Source organism: Mobula birostris, chromosome 15, assembly GCF_030028105.1.
Source record: "Mobula birostris isolate sMobBir1 chromosome 15, sMobBir1.hap1, whole genome shotgun sequence".
In the NCBI taxonomy this organism is placed as follows: domain Eukaryota; kingdom Metazoa; phylum Chordata; class Chondrichthyes; order Myliobatiformes; family Myliobatidae; genus Mobula; species Mobula birostris.
The window spans coordinates 26,255,341-26,274,263 of NC_092384.1; the positions used below are offsets into that span (position 1 = coordinate 26,255,341).

Genomic DNA, 18,923 nt, shown 5'->3' on the forward strand with positions numbered 1-18,923 from the left:
TCAAGTGCTAGAATGCAGAGAGCTGAGAAGTTATGCGTCAAAGACCATATGTGCCTTATTTGCATTTGTTTAGGATAATTGCCATTTTTCCAGAGTCTGCACAACTTTGTATAATGTTTGTTTACTTGGAAAAGGAATAAGCAACATATGCTGTCATTAACATTTGCACACAGAGCATTTTTTATTCATGACTTTGAATTATAAAGTTCATGGCAACTAGACCCTATAAAACCAATCATCAGTCTCTTAAAGAATGTTATAAGCTTGCTGGGCACGTGGACTCAAGGTCACAAATTTGAGCCTCAGCTGTGGCAGCGTGGTTTGTGCCTTTGAGCAAGGCACTTAATCACACATTGCTCTAGTCTGTGCGAGGAGTGGCGCCCCACACAGGCTTCCAATCTGCGCCTTGTAAGGCATGAGAATGCCCGACGCAGGCCTCTCAAGGTCTGAGTCGACGTTCCCCCCTAAGTTCACCATGGCGTTTCTCTGGCTTCTCTCCTGCTCCGCTTTCATTGGGGTCACCTATGGTAATATCACTTGAAATTAGAATTCTAGTTTTAACCATTGGAACAGAGGGTGCCGTGTTGAATGCAATTAGCAACATTTACATAGAGCAACTGCTTCTCTCCACCCAGGTGCAGGCTGCGGATCTCCAGCCATCACCCCGGTTCTGTCAGGCTACAGTCGAATTGTCAATGGTGAACAATCAGCAGCCATGGGCTCTTCTAAGCAGCTGCCTAGAACTCTGAAAATTAAAATAAATGATGCCCACAAAGCAGGAAAAGGCTATAAGAAGATAGCAAAGCGTTTTCAGGTAGCCGTTCCCTCAGTTCGTAATGTAATTAAGAAATGGCATTTAACAGGAACGGTGGAGGTCAAGTTGAGGTCTGGAAGACCAAGAAAACTTTCCAAGAGAACTGCTTGTAGGATTGCTAGAAAGGCAAATCAAAACCCCTGTTTGACAGCAAAAGATCTTCAGGAAGATTTAGCAGACTCTGGAGTGGTGGTGCACTGTTCTACTGTGCAGCGACACCTGCACAAATATGACCTTCAAGGAAGAAAAACTTTCCTGCGTCCTCACCACAAAATTCAGCATCAGAAGCTTGCAAAGGAACATCTAAACAAGCCTGATGCATTTTGGAAACAAGTCCTGTGGACTGATTAAGTTAAAATAGAACTTTTTGGCCGCAATGAGCAAAGGTATGTTTGGAGAAAAAAGGGTGCAGAATTTCATGAAAAGAACACCTCTCCAACAGTTAAGCACGGGGGTAGATCGATCATGCTTTGGGCTTGTGTTGCAGCCAGTGGCACGGGGAACATTTCACTGGTAGAGGAAAGAATGAATTCAATTAAATACCAGCAAATTCTGGAAGTAAACGTCACACCATCTGTAAAAAAGCTGAAGATGAAAAGAGGATGGTTTCTATAACAGGATAATGATTCTAAACACACCTCAGAATCCACAATGGACTACCTCAAGAGGCACAAGCTGAAGGTTTTGCCATGCCCCTCACAGTCCCCCGACCTAAACATCTTCGAAAAACTGTAGGTAGACCTCAAAAGAGCAGTGCATGTAAGACGGCCCAAGAATCTCACAGAACTAGAAGCCTTTTGCAAGGAAGAATGGGTGAAAATCCCCCAAACAAGAATTGAAAGACTCTTAGCTGGCTACAGAAAGCGTTTACAAGTTGTGATACTTGCCAAAGGGGGTGTTACTAAGTACTGACCATGCAGGGTGCCCAAACCTTTGCTTCAGGCCCTTTTCCTTTTTTGTTATTTTGAAACTGTTAAAGATGGAAATAAAAAAGTAATCTTACTTAAAATATTAAAGAAATGTGTCATCTTTAACTTCATGCCTTTTGGAAATCAGGTCATCTTTTACTCGCTTAGCTATTCACAGTAACAGAAATTTTGACCAGGGGTGCCCAAACTTTTGCATACCACTGTATTTAGAATAGGCCCTTCCAGCCCTTCGAACCACATTGCCCAGCAACACTCGATTTAACCCTAACCTAATCACTAGACTCACCAGCTGGTGGCATAGTGGCATCAGTGCTGGACTTCAGCGCAAAGGCTCCCAAGTTCGAATCCAGCCGGCTCCCTTGCACGCTTTCCATCCATGCTGGGTTGAACGTCCAGCTAGCAACTTGGCTTTGTAAAAATACGAAAGCCTTAGAACTGTTGAAATTGCTACAAAAGGCCAAATAATTCTGTATTTATATTGCATCCTGTTTGGTTAATAGACACAGTAATGGGCAATACTTGCTGCTCTTTGCCCAAAAGGTGAAGTTATATGAAGAGCTGTCTCTGCTCATTCCTGTTTGACAGATTAAAAAGTAAATATGTTTGCATTCCAGTTTTAAAACAACAGGATTATTTTCTTTAAATAATCCTGTTTTGCCTTCAGTCACCACAACTCTCGAAAAAATTATCTATTTTCCTAATTTTGAATATTACAGAGGTTTTCCTGAAGTGTCTTTCATTTGTCGGAAAGTGAACTCAATGCCATTGTTTGGGGTGCACAGTTTCCCTCTCTGTCCCACCCAGTCTACTCTCTTTCTCTCTCTCTCTCTCTCTCTCTCTCTCTCTCACACTCTCTCTCTTTCTCACCCTCTCTCTCTCTGTCTCACTCTCACTCTCTCGCACTCTCTTTCTCACCCTCTCTCTCTGTCTCTCTTGTTTCTGTCAATTAATTTTTTATCTGTCCTAATATATGTTTGTCTGTTTTTATTTAACAAGCTTCACGTGAATTACTTTCTTAAAACCTTGATGTAATATAGACTTTCTACAATATGCTACTAAATCACTATTTATCTTCAACAAATCCAAGCTGGCTATTCTCAATTAATGTATTTCTGAATTCTTACTAATTGTGGGAAATTATAAATTCTCAGAGTTGATCCTTAAATGTCCTCATACCAGTTGGTTTATGATTACTTGGCCTATCTTTCTCTATCCTTTGATTAGTAATTCTCCAGTGCTAAATGGCAATTTGAATACTAAGATTACATCATCCTCCTTTACAAATTATTTCGACTGCATGGAGCTTCCTGATTCCTTCATTTTAGAACTGCTCCCTTCCTGCAGTGACATATCCCTCTGTGTAGCATCCAGATTCTCATTCCATTAGTACTTGCATCATATAATCCAGTGCTTAATATCTTGCTGCCATTTCATCTTGCACAATTCATCTCCATCTCTCCTCTCAGATTGGTTCCAGGCTCTCTTTACTTTAAATATTCTTCAGGAAAATAGCTTATATCCCCATAAACTTCCTTACATTATCTTTTATTCATTTTTCAAACTCCCTTTAAGCAATTCTTATCCAACTTTTCAGATTTCCACATCATTTTCTAAATCCCACTTAACTGTTCTTGGTATTACAGTATTAGCCCTATTTCTAATCATATGTTTCATTTAAAATTAAAGTTTAGTTTTACAGTAGTTATTTATTGCAACTTTAGAACTTTGCTCTTCAACGAATTTCTTTGAATTCATGATCCAATGACGTTCGATAACTTCCTTGTTATATTATGAGTCTTGTTTCCTTTTATCCAATTTGCAATCTGGAGTCACTGTCAACTTTCAATAAAACTACTTCTGTATGGTGGAGGAAAACTTAAGATGTTTTTATGGTAATACTGAGCATTCTTTTTCCTCGTGTAACAGAGTGACTCTGGTCGGCATTTCCGCGGCAGTTCCTTGATCAATGAAAACTGGGTTGTCACCGCTGCACATTGTGGCATGAGGTAAGTCTTAACACCTACAAAGAGAGAAAGAAATGTGCTGGTGAATCCTTCTCTAATTCCTGAGGGATGATGCAGCTTTAACTGATATTTTTGTTCAAAGTGATATATGAGGCAAAGAAAAATTGCTCTTGTGGGCATGAACATTGACTTAACGAGGGAAGATCCTTGCATGAATAGTTTGGGAAATCGTTGACTGGAAAGTACAATTTTCACTCCACCCCCACCCCCACCCCTGATGAAGTTTGGAGTTGCTGGTATCTTGCAACAAGCAAACTCTGTCACTGCTTTTGTTTTTCTTTTGTCACATACAGTACGAACGACTTTGCTATTGTTGGTGCCCATCACAAAAGCTCAAAAACTGAAGCCAGCCAGAAATCCATGTCCATTGCTAAGGTACGTATCTCCCTGTAAAACTAGGAATTTGTTTGAATTCAGGTCAAATTTGGGCTACAGTACTGTTAGGATCCAAAATGATGTGCAGAGATGGATGCCATACAGACAGAACACAGGATCTTAGTAAGGGGTGTCCATTACCGAAAGTGGTTTCAATCTCCAATATGAATATGCCTCGCCATGATAAACTTCATAGCACCAAGAATAGAATCACTAGATATTGATAACAAGCAAAAGCAAGAATTATTTCAGGTGCTGCTGAAGATGATAAAAGATTGTTACACATCACCTCCCTCAGGCGTTGGGGCCCCAGTTCTAATCAGATTAATTTTCCTCTGCACTAGCCCCAATACCCTGACACATGGGCCTTCCAGCAATAAATGTTACTTGCAGTGTAGTAAGTGAAAAGACAAACTCAGTCATAAGGACAGACATGAAGCAAACAGATTAGACATTTCATGTTGGAATGCATGGCATAGAGTGGCCATTGATCCTGGCGTCCTGTTCACTAAGGGTTGCCTGTAAAGCCCATCAAGGAATTTGATAATGTGTGGGTTGGTATAAGGTCCAGTCTTTGGGATGTATGCCAGAATGCCAGTGTCTGATATGGCCGCACACATGGTAACGTTTGAACCTCTATAGATTGGTAGCAGGACTGGCACCCTTTTCTCTACATGATTTGTCCTTTGTCTCCTTGTCTTAGATAAGGTTGGGGTATCAACAGATTACCAACGATTGCTTAATTCATTGCATTTTGAGTCAATGATTTGGGATTGATTGCTGACACTTCTGAATGATTTTTGCATCTTCTTTTTGTCTTCCGACCACCGTTGTGTCCTGGTGTCGAGTGGTTTGCAAGAAGTTCATTAGCATTTGAGACAGATGTACATGCAATGAGAAATTGTTGTCTATTGTGCTGAGGTGATTGCTGTTTTGCTCATATAGAGTTTAGAAATGAGTACATGAACTGCTGGCTTGATTGAAGTGTCTAGGCAACTGAAAAAAAACTAATTATCCCAAAAAAGTTAATCAAATTCAGAAAGGAAAAACTGAAGAAGTTTTATACAAGATGACAGCACCAGTGTAATGGTAAACCACAGAATACAGCCACTTATTTCCACTTCCAGCTTGTAAGTCTATTTATTTTTCTTTAAATTGCTGACTTTGTTTTCTAATGAAGGGCTTTTGAATTCTATTTTGAATAAGCAATTCCCCATTCATGAGTGCAGCTGCATTGACATGAAATCCAGGAGAGTCTGAAGTTATCGGTCTCAAGCAAGTGCCAACTCTAAAAGATGAGTACTAGGCACAGCCATCATCCATGTTCTCTCTGTTACAGGTCATTACACACCCCAAGTGGAACCCCTCCACCATTAATTATGATGTTTCTGTGGTGAAGCTTGCAACCCCCGTTCAGTTCAACAGTCATGTGTCGCCAGTCTGTCTCGCCGCTGTATCTGATAACTACCCTGCTGGCATGATGTGTGTCACAACGGGATGGGGAAGGACTCGTGCTTACCGTACGTCAGTTCAAAACTTTACAAATTACAGTGTTGCAGTTCCGAGCTCTGTGCCTTTGTACCCTTACCCTGACAGGGAGCAGTGGATAGATTCCCAAGATGATTGGCAATCTGGAAGGTTATGCTATGAATAATACTTCATGGCTGCATGGTCAAGGAACAGGATAATTCTGTTCATCAGAGGGATATTGTGGGCTTCTACAACTGATCCAGTGATAGGGTGTTCACAGTGTCATATAGATTGGAAATGGGTCCTTCTGCCCAATTGGTCCAAGCAGACTAAGATACCCCATCCAATTTAGTGCCATTTGCCAATGTTTGGCCCATAACTTTCTAAACCTTTCCAATCCACAGACTCATAGCCTTCCAAATCTTTCAAAACCATAGACCCATAATCTAACTCTTTCCAATCCATGGACCCATAACCTTCTAAACCTTTCTGATCCATGGACCCATATCCTTCTAATCCTTTCCAATCCATGGTCCCATAACCTTCAAAACCTCTTTAATGCATGCATCATAACTTTCTAATCCTTTCCAATCCAGGTACCTGTCCAACTGTCTTTTAAAAGTTGTCATTTTATTTGCCTTACCACTTCTTCTGGTAGCTGATTCTGCATAGATACCACCCTTTGTGGAACGAAAAAGGTTGTCTCTCAAGTTTCTTTGAAATCTTTCCACTCTCACCTTAAACCTATGCCCTCTTGGTCTTGATGTCCCAACTCTGGGGAAAAAGATGGAATACATTCACCCTATCTTTGCCACTCATGATTTTATACCTCTCCATAAGATCATCTTCAGTCCTCTATGCTGTAAGGAATAAAGTCCTAGCCTCTTCAACCTCTCCCTATAATTCAGTTATTCAAATCCTGGCAACATCCTTATAAATCTTTTTTATACCTCTTCCAGTCTAACAACACCTTTACTACAGCAAAGCGACCAAAAATGAATACAAATTCCAAGAGCAGTCTTACCAGCATCCAATACAACCACAACATGACATGACTTCCCAACTTCCCTACTCATTGGTCTGAGAGATAAAGGCCAGTGTGTCAAAAGCCTTCTTCACCTCCTCACCTACCTGTGACTTGCACTCTGCTCTACACCACTCCCCAGTGCCCTGCCATTCACTGTGAAAATCCTACCTGGATTTGACTTTCCAAAATATAGCACTTCATATTTATCTGAATTCAATCCAATTTTCCACTTTTTGCCCCATTTACCCAGTTGATCAAGATCTGCCTGTAATTTTTGATAACCCTTTTCCATTGTCCACTATACCACCTGCTTTAATGTTGAATGCAGACTTATTAACCGTGCCTTGCCCAGATTATTATCCAAATCATTAATAAACAATGGGCTCAGCACAGCCCCTGAGGCACACTATTTGTCATGTGTTTCTAGTCCAATAAGCAACCTTCTACCATCACCCTTTGCTTTCTACCATCAAGACAATCATGTATCCAATTAGCCAGCTCTCTCTGCATTCTATGTAATCTCACCTTCCGGAGCAGCCTACCATGTGGAACTTAATCAAAGGCCTCACTGAAGTCCATAGAAACTAGATCTACCACCCTCCCCTCATAGACTTTCTATGACACATACTCAATCAAGTTCGTAAGACATGATCTCCCATGCACAAAACCATACTGATCTAATCAATTCCTGACTTTCCAGATTGACATATATTTTGTCTCTCAGAATCCTTTCCAGTAACTGACAGATGTTAGGCCTACTGCTTTATAGTTCCCAGGTTTTTCTTTGCCCTCTTCTTAAATAAAGGCACAACATTTGCTACTCTCCTGTCTACTGTCTCCTCAGTTGTGGCTAACGATGATGCAAATATCTCAGACAAGGCTCCCACAATTTCTTCTCTAGTTTCCCATAGTCTTCTCTGATAAACCTGGTCAAACCTGTTGATTTGTCTACTTTCCTACCTTTTAAGTCATACAGCACCCTTCTACTGTAATGCAGACTATCCCCAAGACAACTCCATTTAAATTTCTTAGTTGTTAAGTCTTCATGCAACTCTCTATGGGAAAAAAAAACAGAGGAGAGATATTCATTAAGGACTTTGCCTGCCTCCTGTGGCTCCACACAAAGATATGTCCCTGTGATCTTTGAGGGGCCTTATTCTGTTTCTATGTTAATATACTTATACAATCACTGTAGAATTTTGTTAATACTCTCTGTCAAAGTTCCCTCATGCCCCCTGTTTGCCCAATATCCCTCCAGAGATTTACTTGATCCCAGCTGCTTGTACCTAACCCATGCCTCCTTTTCTCCAGGGTCAGGGCCTCAATATCCCTCATTATCCAATGTTCCGTACTCCTGCCTGCCTTGCCCTATGCTCCAACAGGAACATGCAGGCTTTGAGCTCTCACTAGATCACATTTAAAAGACTCCCACTTACCTGTGGGCTCTGTGCCAATAAACTACCTACTCCAAACAATCGCTGTATCCTCCTGTCTCATACTGTTAAAATTATCCTTGCCCCAGCTTAGAACTTGAACCTGTGGACCAGTTCTGTCCCTTTCCATAACCCTTTAATAACTAATAGAACTATAGTCACTGGTCCCTAATTGCTCCCTCAGTGTCTCCTTCCTAAGTCTAGGTCGAGTTTTGGCCTCTCCATTGTCGGACCCTCAGTATACTGTCCAAGGTATCTTCCTTGAAATCACCTTAAGCCCTTAACTGTATGTATGTTCCTCAGTATTTTAGGAAAGTTTAAATCTCCTTCAAGAATACTCCTATTATTCTTGCATCTCTCGACAATCTCCCTGCATGTTTATTCCTCTACTTCCCGTTCACAATTGGGAGGCCTATAGTACAATCCCAACATTATTTCTCGGCTCCACCCACAAAGCCTCACTGGACGATCCTTCAATAAACCACAAACCTGATGCAGTCTGTCCATTCCAGAGTCATTTGTCGGGTACTCGACTTGAACATCAGCAAAGGTAAATTTTCAAAGAAACAGCAACTTAGAGATATATGGTCATCAATCAATTTGTGCTGACATTGGAAAACATAGTTTTTAACAGATTGTGGAAAGAATTCCTGAGTTAGCTTCTTGCTTTATTTGTTTTAACATAATATTATTGCATCATAGGATAACTTCACTCACCTCAACTCTGAACTGATACCACACTCACTTTCATGGACACTGAAATCATATATTCTGTATTTATTTATTTGTTTATTTATTTTTGCACAGGTTGTTTTCCTATGCACAGTGGCTATTTGTATTTGTTAATGTAGCTTTTTCATAAATTCTATTGTACTTGTAAGTGCCCGCAAGAAAAATGAATCTCAATTTGGCACACGATGACATATACGTACGAACTTTCATGATAAATTTACTGACACGTTGACTTTACTTTTAATCAGACTGAATCAGTTATATGGAGGAGAGAAGCAAATCCTAGGGGCCTAGATAGAGTGCCGTGGACAGGATGTTTCCTAGAGTGGAGGAGTCTAAGAGCAGTGGGCTCAGGCTCACAATACAAGAATGCTCCTTTAGAACAAGGATGAGGAGGAAATTCTCTCCAACCCCAGGCCTCTCAGAATCCCCCGTCACTTTTTGGGACTTCAGAGCCACCATCTTCTTCCCACCCTACCTTCCCAGAACACCCTAACCCTCCACCAACTCCCCAACTCTTTCTGCACTACATTGACAACTGCATAGATGCTGCCTCACACCTACATGCTGAGCTCATCAATTTCATAAACTTTGCCTTCAACTTCCACCCTACCCTTAAATTCACTTGGTCCATTTCTGACACCTCCCTCCCCTTTCTCAATCTTTCTGTCCCCATCTCTGGAGACCAACTATCCACTGGCATCTTTTATAAACCTGGTGATTCCCACGGCTATCTTGACGATACTATTTCCACCCGATCTCCTGTAAAAACGCCATTCCCTTTGCTCAGTTCCTTCACCTCTGTCACATCTGTCCCAGGGATAAGGATAAAGAACGGGGTTTCTCTTCCTCACCTGCATCTCCTCCATTTCCCGGACATCCACGTCCACCCCATCTTCCTGCCACCTGAACAGGGATAGAGTTCCTCTTGTCCTGACCTGTCACCTCATGAGCCACTGCACCCAACGCATCATTCTCCACAAATTCCGCCGTCTGCAAAGAGATCCTACCACCAACACATCGTTACCTTCCCTCCACTCTCCACATCTTCAGTGGGATCCTAGCACCAAACACATCTTTACCCCGCCTCCCCCACTATCCGCGTTTCATAGGGATTGCTCCCTCCATGATTCCTTTGTCCATTCAGCCCTCCCCACTAGTCTCTCTCACATATCCCTGCATGCAACAGAAATGCTACATCTCGCCGTTCACCTCCTCCCTGTCCTGGAAAGAAAAGCCTTATCCTGGCAATAGATACAGTGGAAGCACAAGAACTGAGAAAAGGGAGACAGGCCGGAAAGAGGTATAGTCAATCAGTAGGTTTATAAATGGTTTCTAATGGTTGAAAATATACCCTTTTACTTTCATTGGAATATGACCCTTAAAAAAATAAAGCAAAACTGATTGAAGTATCATCTAACGTTTTCACAGCTGCTGAGCGACCTAACAAACTTCAGCAAGCTGCTCTTCCTCTCCTCTCCAGCGTGAACTGCAGGAACTACTGGGGTAGCAGTGTCACCGATGTCATGATCTGCGCTGGGGCAGCTGGTGCCTCGTCTTGCATGGTATGAAACCTTTTCAAAGTACTTCAACCTCTTTCAAGTTGCAAAAAGGCAATGAGACCAAGTCTGAGGCTGTGACTCGTTTACAGGGTGACTCTGGCGGCCCACTTGTCTGTCAGAAGGACAACGTCTGGAACTTGGTTGGCATCGTTTCCTGGGGCAGTGGCTATTGCTCCACCAGCACTCCTGGTGTCTATGCCCGCGTGACGGAGCTCAGGGACTGGATCGATAGCACCATTGCTGACAACTAAGTGCAAATCAACATGTGAAATGCAAATGAAAATAAATGGACTTCTTCAACATGAATTCTAAACCTGTGTTGTACTTTAAGGCCTGTCTGGAAATATAAGTTATTAATAAATCTAAGTAATATATGAGTTATAGGGAAAGGGTGAATAAGTTAGCAGCATAGGAGAATGAGCGGGGATTTGCTTGAGGTGTACAAAATTATGAAAGGTATAGATAGGTTAAATGCAAGCAGGCTTTTCTCCCTCAGAACACAAAATAATCTGCAGATGCTGGGGTCAAAACACCACTCACAACAGGCTGGAGGAACTCAGCAGGTCGAAAACTGGTAATGCCAAACCCATGAGATAATCAATCTCAGGTTCTAAATTTGTACCAGACTGAGATTCTAGAAGCAGCTTCCGCAAGCAGAAGTATATTTCAGCAACATGAGTGCCCTCTAGGTCATCGCTATCAACTAAAGATGAACAATATTTAAATTTTTAATTGGTAAGATATTGCAGAATTGAAATTACATTTCTTTCTTCTGTTTATTTAAGTAGACATGGTTAAAGTTTCTGTTCAAAGTGCAAAGAAAGACACTTCTGTGTAATACATTTGTATTCTACAAAATGTAACAGAGTCCTTCACCTCCCCCCAAATAACTGGTAGCAAATTTAAGGAATTTTGTAATTGCCCTTTAACCGTATGGTAAAAATTGAGCTTTAAGTTAGCCAAATAAATCACCAAATTCTCTCTGTCATTAGAAATTTTGGGGCATTTGTGACAAATTACTGGTAGATCCATTATTTCCTATCACAACAGGAGTTTAAGAAAAGTTTGCACAGGTACAAGGATAAGAGGGGTATAGAGGGCTATGGTTTAGGGACTAGGCAGAAGACCAGTTTGGCATGGACTAGATGGGCTGAAGAGCCTATTTCTGGGCTGCAGTGCTCTATGACTCTCTCACACTAAATTACAAGCTGAGCTGGGCTGCACTCCACTGCAAGTTTGTCCTTCTCATCAAAGTAAAACGTTTGTTTCAACTGCAAACTTACAAGTTGCACATGGAAAGCAACATAACATAATATAAATCTGTTTATATCTAAAACAGAAAAGTTGTCAAGAGGACAACTACAAAGCTAGTTCTTGCCCTGGTCACAGTCACTACCGATTTTCCTGCAGTAACAAATAGAATTAAAGAATCTGCAGTAACAAATGGCGCATGGATCACAGCAAGGCAGAGCATGGCCAAAGCAGGACTCCAGGTGTCGAACGCATCTCCTGGGCGAACGCTCTGATCTATCCATCTCCACTGCATCAAACATCACCTGTAAGAGAAAATGTTAAAGTTTACAGAATATGAAATGTCACAACACACATCAAAGTTGCTGGTAAACGCAGCAGGCCAGGCAGCATCTGTAGGAAGAGGCGCAGTCGACGTTTCAGGCCGAGACCCTTCGTCAGGACTAACTGAAGGAAGAGTGAGTAAGGGATTTGAAAGTTGGAGGGGGAGGGGGAGATCCAAAATGATAGGAGAAGACAGGAGGGGGAGGAATGGAGCCAAGAGCTGGACAGGTGATTGGCAAAAGGGGATACGAGAGGATCATGGGACAGGAGGTCCGGGAAGAAAGACGGGGGGTGGGGGGACCCAGAGGATGGGCAAGAGGTATACTCAGAGGGACAGAGGGAGAAAAAGGAGAGTGAGAGAAAGAATGTGTGCATAAAAATGAGTAGCAGATGGGGTACGAGGGGGAGGTGGGGCCTTAGCGGAAGTTAGAGAAGTCGATGTTCATGCCATCAGGTTGGAGGCTACCCAGACGGAATATAAGGTGTTGTTGCTCCAACCTGAGTGTGGCTTCATCTTTACAGTAGAGGAGGCCGTGGATGGACATGTCAGAATGGGAATGGGATGTGGAATTAAAATGTGTGGCCACTGGGAGATCCTGCTTTCTCTGGCGGACAGAGCGTAGATGTTCAGCAAAGCGGTCTCCCAGTCTACATCGGGTCTCGCCAATATATAAAAGGCCACATCGGGAGGAAGGGAAGCCCCTTTCTTTAAAAAAGGAAGACATCTCCCTCGTCCTAGAATGAAAAGCCTCATCCTGAGAGCAGATGCGGCGGAGACGGAGGAATTGCGAGAAGGGGATGGCGTTTTTGCAAGAGACAGGGTGAGAAGAGGAATAGTCCAGATAGCTATGAGAGTCAGTAGGCTTATAGTAGACATCAGTGGATAAGCTGTCTCCAGAGACAGAGACAGAAAGATCTAGAAAGGGGAGGGAGGTGTCGGAAATGGACCAGGTAAACTTGAGGGCAGGGTGAAAGTTGGAGGCAAAGTTAATAAAGTCAACGAGTTCTGCATGCGCGCAGGAAGCAGCGCCAATGCAGTCATCGATGTAGCGAAGGAAAAGTGGGGGACAGATACCAGAATAGGCACGGAACATAGATTGTTCCACAAAGCCAACAAAAAGACAGGCATAGCTAGGACCCATTCTTCGGCTCTTCAACTTTTCGACCACACTTTGACTACTGACTCTCACAGCTATCTGGACTATTCCTCTTCTCACCCTGTCTCTTGCAAAAACGCCATCCCCTTCTCGCAATTCCTCCATCTCCGCCGCATCTGCTCTCAGGATGAGGCTTTTCATTCTAGGACGAGGGAGATGTCTTCCTTTTTTAAAGAAAGGGGCTTCCCTTCCTCCACTATCAACTCTGCTCTTAAACGCATCTCCCCCATTTCACGTACATCTGCTCTCACTCCATCCTCTCGCCACCCCACTAGGAATAGGGTTCCCCTGGTCCTCACCTATCACCCCACCAGCCTCCGGGTCCAACATATTATTCTCCGTAATTTCCGCCACCTCCAATGGGATCCCACCACTAAGCACGTCTTTCCCTCCCCCCCCTCTCTGCATTCCGCAGGGATCGCTCCCTACACAACTCCCTTCTCAATTCGTCCCCCCCATCCCTCCCCACTGATCTCCCTCCTGGCACTTATCCGTGTAAGCGGAACAAGTGCTACACATGCCCTTACACTTCCTCCCTTACCACCATTCAGGGCCCCAAACAGTCCTCCCAGGTGAGGCAACACTTCACCTGTGAGTCGACTGAAGTGATATACTGCATCCGGTGCTCCCGATGTGGCTTTTTATATATTGGCGAGACCCGATGCAGACTGGGAGACCGCTTTGCTGAACATCTACGCTCTGTCCGCCAGAGAAAGCAGGATCTCCCAGTGGCCACACATTTTAATTCCACATCCCATTCCCATTCTGACATGTCCATCCACGGCCTCCTCTACTGTAAAGATGAAGCCACACTCAGGTTGGAGAAACAAAACCTTATATTCCGTCTGGGTAGCCTCCAACCTGATTGCATGAACATCGACTTCTCTAACTTCCGCTAAGGCCCCACCTCCCCCTCATACCCCATCTGCTACTCATTTTTATGCACACATTCTTTCTCTCACTCTCCTTTTTCTCCCTCCGTCCCTCTGAATATACCTCTTGCCCATCCTCTGGGTCCCCCCCCCTTGTCTTTCTTCCCGGACCTCCTGTCCCATGATCCTCTCGTATCCCCTTTTGCCAATCAACTGTCCAGCTCTTGGCTCCATCCCTCCCCCTCCTGTCTTCTCCTATCATTTTGGATCTCCCCCTCCCCCTCCAACTTTCAAATCCCTTACTCACTCTTCCTTCAGTTAGTCCTGACGAAGGGTCTCGGCCTGAAACGTCGACTGTACCTCTTCCTACAGATGCTGCCTGGCCTGCTGCGTTCACCAGCAACTTTGATGTGTGTTGCTTGAATTTCCAGCATCTGCAGAATTCCTGTTGTTTGCATGAGTCACATACCATTTTCAATTTCTCCAATTTTGCAACAAGAATAACTAATCGCATTTAACATTTAAACATGGACTACCGACTATATACCCTGTGGACCAAGTGGTCTCCTCGTTCTTTAAGGAGATATAATGCCGTAAACCTGGGACTATGTAAACCAGCATTGCCTCTTCCATACATAAGTCAGGGAGTGGTTAAACCAACCTGGGCTAGCCCGGGTAAGGAGGGTGTCTTGGCATTCAGCAGAGCTAAGCCTGCCAATAGGCAGATGTGTCCAGGTTATTCAGCTTTAAGAAACACAAGGCAATATTCGGCTTTAGAAACACAAGGCAACAGAAATGACCTCATAACAGATTAGTTGAGGCTGAAAAATGCAGGTCTTGCTGGTGCTGGAGAGGACAGAACATGATTGCAGAAACACCTAAGGTACCCCAATATCACAGTGCCGTTGGGATTAAAAATTGTGTGAGAATATTTCCTCATTCATAATTTTCTTTTATTTTAACTAAGAAACAATTTTATATTAAATAAATACAATTCATATTAAAGAATCCTAAATATTAAATAGCAGATGATTGTGTACTAATGTTGGGCCAGAACAGTGAATAACAGAATTTAATTGAACTGCTGATGTTTCAGCTTTGATTTGTATTATATTTTACAATATTTGTTATAAAAAGTCAAATTTGAAAAGTAATTAAAATTTAATCAGTTTACCAGATATCAGTCACTCTGCCTTTGGAACGATAATATATAAAAACTGGATTTACCTCAGGATTGGGCATCATCTTTTCTGACATTTGATGTTCTTTTTCCAATGTGGGTTTAGTCAGTGGACCTGAATTCACAACATTAACAGAATTCATCAAATGTCTATCCTGTTGTTCATGCAAACATTAAATTTCAGTGCATGAAATGGTGACCTGGTAGATGGCAATAATATTGACCTAAAATAAAGGCTGCCACACAAACCATTCTGTACCTTTCTCAATGGATTTGTGTTCTACCACATTAACATTCCCCAGAAGTTAGGAGAAGAACCAAGAGAATTAAGTGAGTAGTGACAAACAAAACTGACAGAGTGAACTGTAAGAACAAAGAATAAGAGACAATAGAAAGGCACTCAATCTCCAACAGACTCTCAGCCATACAGGAGACTCACTCAATGGTAAAGTGAGGTTTAAGATTAATTTATTTCTAAAGGTGACAGAGCACAACAAAAGCATGTTCTGGGTGTAATGTCAGGGATATCCAAAATGAGTTCTACATTGCTAATTAGAGACTACTCTAACAAACTGCCTATGTACATTGAATGAGAGTATTGGCTTCACGGTAAACAAGAGCTGGTCACTTATTTTTCTTCCAGTGAAATATATTTTTGTAGGTTTCCTATGCGGAACCTGTACCATGCTCTCCCACTGGAGTCATAAATCCATTCAATATTCTTGGATAAAATGCAACAGTCAACTGCGACTGAAGCAGTAGATAATTAGTCACGCTGAGAGCCTCAGACCAGGATTAATGCAGAGAGTGCAGAATTAAATGGAGATGGTTAATACCCACCTGCAGCAGAAAATAGGGTCTTGCCCCTGCTCAGGGATGTAAAGTCGGCATTTGTGGTCACATCTCTAATGGCGTTGGAATCCAGTTCAGCTCTGATGGCACCGAAGCAGAGAATGAGCTGTAGAGCACAGCAGTAGAGCAGCATGGCATTAACCATGATACCTGCAGGATAATGGCACAACACTCAGCAGGGCAGCAACACCCCACCACAAGAAAAATAATCTGTTTCTATTAATACACTGAGCAATAACCCTACTCTCTCTATCATCAGCGTATAACGCATCTGCTGAAGTTGGATCTCAGAAATCGCTTTGATTTAATAATCTCCATTTACCTACAAGGAACAGCTCATGAAGTGAAAGTGAACTTTTTCCTTCCCCAGTCGGTGGTTGCTGAGAGCTGCTATTCTTTTTTGAACTCCTGTGTTCACAGTTCCTAGTTTGTATCGACTGGATTTATTAACTTCAACGTCACTCTGACGCCATCACTGAAATGGGATTTGGATCCACCTTTAGCAATGTTTCTTTAAAGTCACCTAATTTCGTTTCATGTTAGTCCTGACTGAATGAATAGCATTCTCAGTCAGAAAGCTGTACATTTGAGTCCTACTGCAGAGATCTGAGCACAAAATCCAACATGCCACTTTAGTACAATGCTGAAGAGCAGTGAACTATTAGAAGTCTTTTTTTTCCATAAGGCATTAATTCCATTTCAGGTCACAGGGTATTATCTGATGTGTTCTTCCCAGGCTCCTGAGTTGACCCAAGTTGTCCATGCCAGACAAGAAATTCATTTACACTTTGGCCCTCATCCTGTCCTACACATCAACCTGTCCAAATGCTTCAAGAATGCTGGGATTGCATCCATCTCTACCTTCTTTTCCAGAGGCCCATCCACATATTCACCACCCCGTGTGAAAAACATTCTCCTCAGATCTCCTTTAAACCTTTCCTTCCTCGCTTCAATCCATGTCCTGTAGTTTTAGAGTCCCCTACCTCTGGAAAAGTGCTGTGACTGTACCCAACCTCATCCCCTCATTCTTTCATAAACCCTTCAGATTGCTGCACTCCTGTGAGGACAATCCCAGCCTATCCAATTTTTCCTTATAACTAAAGACCTTCATTCCAGGGAACATCATGATGAACACCTCCTTCCTTCTTTCTGGAGCTGTTGCAATATCTGATAATAATGAGTGTCTATTGTTGATGAGGTTGGGGGTCATTCACATTCTTGTGCTGATGTAGCAAATGCTATCAATTTCAGTGCTCCCACAGCTGATACATTAGTTAGTAATAGTTTTAACAGTTTTAGAATCAGAATCAGAATCAGGTTTATTATCACTGGCATGAGTCGTGAAATTTGTTCACTTAGCAACAGCAGTTCAATGCAATATATAATATAGAACAGAATCAATCAATCAATTACTATATATATATTGAATAGGTTAAAAATAATGCAAAAACAGAAATAATATGTATTTTAAAAAGTGAGGTAGTGTTCACAGGTTCAATGTCCATTTGGCAATTGGATGGCAGAGGGGAAGAAGTTGCTCCTGAATCGTTGAGTGTGTGCCCTCAGGCTTCTGTACCTCCTACCTGATGGTAACAGTGAGAAAAGGGCATGGCCTGGGTGCTGGAGGTTAATAATGGACACTGTCTTTCTGAGACACCGCTCCTTGAAGATGTCCTGGGTACCTTGCAGGCTAGTACCCAAGATGAAGCCAACGAAATCTACAACCCTCTGCAGCTTCTTTCAATCCTGTGCAGTAGCCTCCCCATACCAGACAGTGATGCAGCCTGTCAGAATGCTCTCCATGGTACATTTATAGAGGCTTTTAAGTGTTTTTGTTGACATACCAAATCCCTTCAAATTCCTAATGAAGTATATTTTCTGTTTTGCCTTCTTTATAGCTGCATCAATATGTTAGGACCATGTGGGGTTCTCAGAGATCTTGACACCCAGGAACTTGAAACTGCTCACTCTCTCCATTTCTGATCTCTCAATGAGGATTGGTATGTGTTCCTTCATCTTACCCTTCCTGAAGTCCACAATTAGCTCTTTCATCTTACCGACATTGAGTACAAGGTTGTTGCTGCGACACCACTCCACTGGTTGGCATATCTCGCTCCTGTACATCCTCTCGTCTCCATCTGAGATTCTACCAACAATGGTTGTATCATCAGCAAATTCATGGATGGTATTTGAGCTATGCCGAGCCACATAGTCATGTGTATATAGAGAGTAGAGCAGTGGGCTAAGCACACACCCCTGAGCTGCACCAGTGGCGATAGAATATCTATCTCTCAGCTTTTATAGGAGGTAGATGTTCCCTTTAGCTGGGATTGATATTGAAGAAATGACAGAGATATATCGATAATTACATTGACTCCATGCCACTAGGTATTTAGATGATGTTATCAGGGATAATGAAGATGGATTCAAACACCGGGGTTCAATAGTGTAGTGATCAGAACTGCACTCATTGTTCACGTGTAGCCTAACCAACATCTTGTACATCTGCTTGTCCTCATCTAGGTGTAGGTGGGTTGATGGATGGAAATTTGGACAAAATGCGTGATGGTAGGATTAGGGTGGTTAGGTGATGGAAACATGATGTGGGGTGATCAGCCAGGCTTGATGAGTTGAAGAGCCTGTGCTGGATCTCTGTAGCCGTATGGAAATCACTGCCTGGGCAACACGGAGTGGAAGCAAGATGTTGGACTTATCAAAGGCAGCACATTCTGAAATCAAACACTTTTTTTCTTAAAGATCTATAACTGACTGTAGATTACAGAATCATAGTGTACCACAGCACAGAGACAGGCTCTTCGGCCCATCTAGACCATGCCGAGCTAGTAATTTACCTCGTTCCATTGACCTGCACCTGAGCCAAAGCCATTCGTATCTCCACTATTCATGTACTTATCCAAATT

The 18,923-nt window shown here is 42.5% G+C and overlaps 1 protein-coding gene and 1 pseudogene across 1 annotated transcript in view; one reads left to right on the top strand and one right to left on the bottom strand.

Moving 5' to 3' along the window:
* The first annotated feature begins 475 nt into the window (after positions 1-475).
* On the top strand, positions 476-10,617 carry LOC140210271 (chymotrypsinogen 2-like; annotated as a pseudogene).
* A 524-nt stretch (positions 10,618-11,141) lies between these two features.
* Positions 11,142-18,923, bottom strand: part of LOC140210496 (agouti-related protein-like) — a 41,539-nt gene continuing 33,757 nt past the window's right edge. Inside the window, exons 2-4 of the mRNA XM_072279488.1 lie at positions 15,991-16,152; positions 15,198-15,265; positions 11,142-11,922 (exon numbers count right to left, since the gene is read on the bottom strand). Of these exons, the coding sequence (XP_072135589.1) occupies positions 11,734-11,922; positions 15,198-15,265; positions 15,991-16,152 (419 nt within the window). The 3' untranslated portion in view covers positions 11,142-11,733. The remainder of the gene's footprint in view (positions 11,923-15,197; positions 15,266-15,990; positions 16,153-18,923) is intronic.